Raw genomic sequence first — 5,146 nt, forward strand, 5'->3', positions numbered from 1 at the left:
CCGTATTCAAGTTTAAGACATTCTGTATCACAGTGGACAAGTTGAAGGCCTTAATGGCTCGAACAACTCAGAAACTGTAATGTGCGACAGAAATCAATCAGTGCTTGGAACATGAGCTCCAGGCATTCAGGTTTTCAGACAAGGCATGTTGACTAGCTTGTTGAGCTCAACAGAAGTCACATTATCGGAACAAGCACAACAAAGTCTGGCCTTGCATATGCAACGATCTTCTAACCCAGGAAAGAAGCCATATAAGAATATATAAGAAGCTACTATCCGATCCTGAACAACAGGTCTGAAAGTAGAGCAGTCCCCAGGTTACAAGCAATTTCACTAGCAACAGCATATAATTTGAGTCGAGAGGGTGGAACAGAACAAAGCAAACCTCCAGTAACAACAAATCGGGCTGGGCTGGGTAGGTTTCTCAGCGTCTTTATTAAGAGCGCACACATGTCAAAGGGCACTGCTACAGAAATGTGAAAATTTGTGTTGTTGCCTTGGGATCTAGTAATTGCTGGTGTAGAATTTCTTAAGGAACTCAGAGCTCCCTTGGTCCTTGGAGTCCAGGTCCTGCACCAGACCCTTATGTCCAACCACATACTGGCCGATGATGTGGTGGCGCTGCTTCGCGTGCTCAGTAATGTTGTTCAGCTCCTCCATCCCGTTGAAGAGAAGCATATCAATGACCTGTTTGTTTGACCAAAAGGTCAGCTCAAATGAACAGAGATGTTTTCCAGGAATTGCAGTTTCGCTATAGCAAAGACCATAGGGATGGTGCTAGATGTTTGTGAAAACCATAAGTAGTACCAAGTATGGAAGAGTACTAATGTGATCCGAGGCACTCCTAAGGCAAAATTAAGGTCTCAGGTAAGAAGGTGTGAATTCACTGACTTTGATTACATAACTGAAGTTTCCACAAATAAATGGCCCAAAATTCATTATTTGCTCGGATAGCAGAAATTTCGCTTTTGATAGCTGTAGTTGAATACATCAAATACAACTTTTCTTGATCCTTCCTACTGAATCTTTCAAGATGATTCTAGAGTTTTAAGAAGTAAAAGAAAAGAATCCTAAATCCAAATGCCTTTTGACTAACCTCAGTACTGTTGAGTATCAGTACCAAATCATATTAAGTGTAATTCCTAAGTCGGAACATACCACTAGGGTAAACGGTTGGAAAGCAGGAATTGCTATGAACGAATATAAGTGCAGCAAACCAGACATGGGTACTCTTTCTTAATCAAACTGGCCAAACCCAGCAAGAAAAAAAAAAGTAATTACATCTCCAACTAAATATCATCATTTTGATTACTCATCAGGAGGATTAAATTCTGAAGACATACAAAAGACAGATGGATAATGTAGCCTATAGATTGCATATATCTCTATTTTTGTATCAAATATGAGTATATGCCAGAGTTATGATTGATGAGTGTAAATCCTATCTGGAAAAAGAGATATAAACTTTATTCTTCCACATAGCGTACACAACAGAAATTGTTTGCTGCAAATAAAACTTGAGTCTCGAGGTATATATTGTCACAATTCCAATACAAACCGAAATTGATAAAATGAAATACTTAGTCAAAGAGGAACTGATTTTATCTCTAGTTAGTAGTTGCGCTCAAATCTAAATGAAACATAAGGAGTCTCAAGGTAGATTGATCCGCTACTTTCATTTGGTTTGACTAAGCCAAGTAATTAGATTACATCACTCTTCCCATAATCACTCTCTTCCGCTCGAGGTTTTACCACCATGGGATGCCTCCCTCCCTATCTAGCACGAACTTACAGCTACAGCTCTGATGAGTTTACCTTCACTACTCATACGACCAGTAGCTCCACAGAGTCAGCCACAGCAATGACCCTGTGAAGACCAGCGGATTCAGATTTTACTTAGCAGACAGTGACTTGATCCACTCTAATGCTAAGAATTCCCATGCAAATCCTTGAACCCAGTTCTTGACTAAAGTTACAAGAACCTTGTACAGAAAACCAAACTTTCATCAGATCTGCTGCCTGATTGTACAACTACACCTAGTACATACATAGCCAAGGTGAAGCCTATAATGAAGTCAACTTCTACCTTGTTCGAAGAAGCAACTAAGTTCAAGTTCTTATAAACTAATATTCAGTTAGCATTTATTTGATATTTCTTTTATTGTGAGGCCACAGTGATGCTCTACCCCACAGTCCCTTTGAGAAAACATTGCTTCGTCAGCTTCTCGCCTCCCTCGACGACTGCATTCACAAGAACTTGTGGCTATAAATCACACCACAACATGCGGGGCATCTTCTAGTTGAATATGGTATGGCCACCAGCATGAATCGGAAAGATACTACCAATCAACCCATGGGTAATGATAAACATCGCCATTTCAGTTTCCGTAGCCCTGGCAAAATCCAGACACCCAGGGCAGTGAGCACCCCAATGCCAAATTGACCACCCATCCGTGGACAAATTACTACACACAGAGCATTGTTACTACACACAGAGCATTGTTACTACTGGCTACAAAAGCACGTACGGACTGATGTCGAGCAAATCTATTGGTTCTGTTTGGATTATGTGCGTGAAAATAGGATCTCTCTTTCCTAGCTGCTGTGCACAGGGTGAGTTCGTAGGTGATTTCCGTAAGTGATTTTCGTAGGTGTAGCATTACTCGACAAATTATTACCCACCGAGCATATCGTTACTACTGGTCCTGGAAGGGCAAGGTTCAGTCTATTTCCCTGCCAGAAACAACGAATTGTCAACCGGTAGTCCTGCAGAAATGTCCGGCTAGGTTAACTAAAACCTACTCATCGAACAACTACTACACATGAAGGAAGCATCAGCGATTTCTAGCAAAAATTTCAGATTCGGCAGCAAGTGCCGGCCTCCGAAGGACCGGGCAATCGCCTGGATCGGAGAACACGGCAACGCGTTCGTCCATCCGTTCTACAGCTATCCATCCGCAAGAGTCAAATCGAAATGGGGTTGGAGGTGGGGGGCACCTTAGGGTCGGAGACGCCCTTGTTCCTGCGGATCTGCTGGGAGATGCTGGAGCGGAGCTGGGCGGGGGTGACGACGTCGTCGAGGTTGTAGATCTCCATGACGGAGGGGATGGAGCGGCACGCCTGCCTGAAGAAGTCGAAGACGCGGTGCCGCGCCTCCTCCAGCGACGCCGAGTTCGGCGGCACCTTCACCGCGCGCTGGATGAACGCCATCTCTCCCGAAATCGGCTTCGCCGCCCCCTCTCCGGCCGCCGCCCTCTCTCGCTCGCCGACGGTCCTCAGGTAGCTCGTTCGCTTGGTGGTGATGGTGATGGTGAGATGAGAGGTAGCTCGCTCTGCAGCTGCTCTCCGCTTGGCCCAATAGCGGGCCGGCAATCAGCCTCGAGATTCGTCGGATGAAGATGGGCCGGGTAGTACTGGGCTGTCCTTGAAGTCGATCAGCCCAACTCGCCTCCTTTCGCTTCAAAATCAAAAAGGAAATAACTATGGCACCGACATGCATAAACTTTGTCCCGCACAAAGTAAGTACAGTTTTTTTTTATGTACAAAGTAAGTACAGTTGACAAGTGTCAATTCTGTGTGACACGTCCGCTAGTGCGAGTAGAAACGGGTTACCCTAGCTAGCGATCGATTGCTTAAAGCAAATTAAGCGATCAATTTAGGATATAATTTTTTTTCATTTTAGGAATGTTTTGGACTGTAGTATATCCTATTTCAGGAAAGTTCTGCATGCATGTAGAAGGAAACAAATCTGATGACGTAAGCGAGAATCTTTCTGAATTTGAAAATTCAAAACGTTTTATGTCACGAACGACAACTCCGATTTAAGATCTGTTTTCACCTATGAGTCGGTCTCGTCGAGATCTTCAAAACTAGCACCTATGTTGATATGTTTCGAGAAACTTTCGGGTTAAAAGTTATCAACCCTCTCTATCTGAATAATCAACCCCTCCGTACTTGAGTGATCAACGGTGAATATATAAAATTATCAACCTGGTGCAGGCTATTGAGAGAAAGTTCTGCATGCATGCACAAATAGACGAATCTGCTCAGCGTAATCTTTTTCAATTTGAAAATTCAATGTTTTATGTCACAAACAACAACTCTAAATTAAGATCTGTTTTCACCTATGAGTCGGTCTCGACGAGATCTTCAAAACTAACACCCATGTTGATATGTTTCGAGAATCTTTTTTTCTGGCTAAAAGTTATCAATCCTCTCTATCTCAATAATCAACCCCTCCGTACTTGAGTGATCAACGGTAAATGTATAAAATTATCAACCTGGTGCAGGCTATTGATGGAAAGTTCTGCATGCATGCACAAATAGACGAATCTGCTAATGTCAGCCGAATCTTTTCCAAATTTAAAAATTCAAAACGTTTTAACTTTCAAACGACAACTCCAAATTAAGATTCGCTTTCACCAATAAATCCGTCTCAACGAGATCTTCAAAACTAGCACCCATGTTGATATGTTTCGATAAAAAAAATTTCGGGCTAAAAGTTATCAATCATCTCTATCTGAATAATCAACCCCTATGTACTTGAGTGATCAACGGTAAATGTATAAAATTATCAACCTGGTGTAGGCTATTGAGGGAAAGTTCTGTATGCATGCACAAATAGAAAAATCTGCTGAGGTCGGAATCTTTTCCAAATTTAAAAATTTAAAACGTTTTAACTTTCAAACGACAACTCCAAATTAAGATTCGCTTTCACCAATAAATCCGTCTCGACGAGATCTTCGAAACTAGCACCCATGTTGATATGTTTCGAGAAACTTTTTTTCGTGCTAAAAGTTATCAACCCTTTATATCTGAATAATCAACCCCTCCGTACTTGAGTGATCAACGGTAAATGTACAAAATTATCAACCTGGTGCAGGCTATTGAGAAAAAGTTCTACATGCATGCACAAAATAGACGAATCTGCTAATGTTAGCGGAATCTTTTCTAAATTTGATAATTCAAAACATTTTAACTTTCAAACGACAACTCCAAATTAAGATTCGCTTTCACCAATAAATTCGTCTCGACGAGATCTTCAAAACTAGCACCCATGTTGATATGTTTCGAGAAACTTTTTTTCAGGCTAAAAGTTATCAATCCTCTCTGTTTGAATAATCAACCCTCCGTACTTGAGTGATCA

At 41.8% G+C, this 5,146-nt stretch overlaps 1 protein-coding gene across 1 annotated transcript; it reads right to left on the reverse strand.

Moving 5' to 3' along the window:
- Positions 1-362: 362 nt before the first annotated feature.
- On the reverse strand, positions 363-3,320 carry LOC127331925 (NADH dehydrogenase [ubiquinone] 1 alpha subcomplex subunit 6). Its single transcript, XM_051358160.2, has 2 exons — positions 2,998-3,320; positions 363-687 (listed from the first exon to the last, which is right to left on the reverse strand). The coding sequence occupies exons 1-2, from the start codon at positions 3,208-3,210 to the stop codon at positions 505-507; spliced, it is 396 nt and encodes a 131-aa protein (XP_051214120.1). The 5' UTR covers positions 3,211-3,320; the 3' UTR covers positions 363-504.
- Between the last annotated feature and the right edge of the window lie 1,826 nt (positions 3,321-5,146).

This window comes from Lolium perenne, chromosome 2 (genome assembly GCF_019359855.2).
Source record: "Lolium perenne isolate Kyuss_39 chromosome 2, Kyuss_2.0, whole genome shotgun sequence".
Classification (NCBI taxonomy): domain Eukaryota; kingdom Viridiplantae; phylum Streptophyta; class Magnoliopsida; order Poales; family Poaceae; genus Lolium; species Lolium perenne.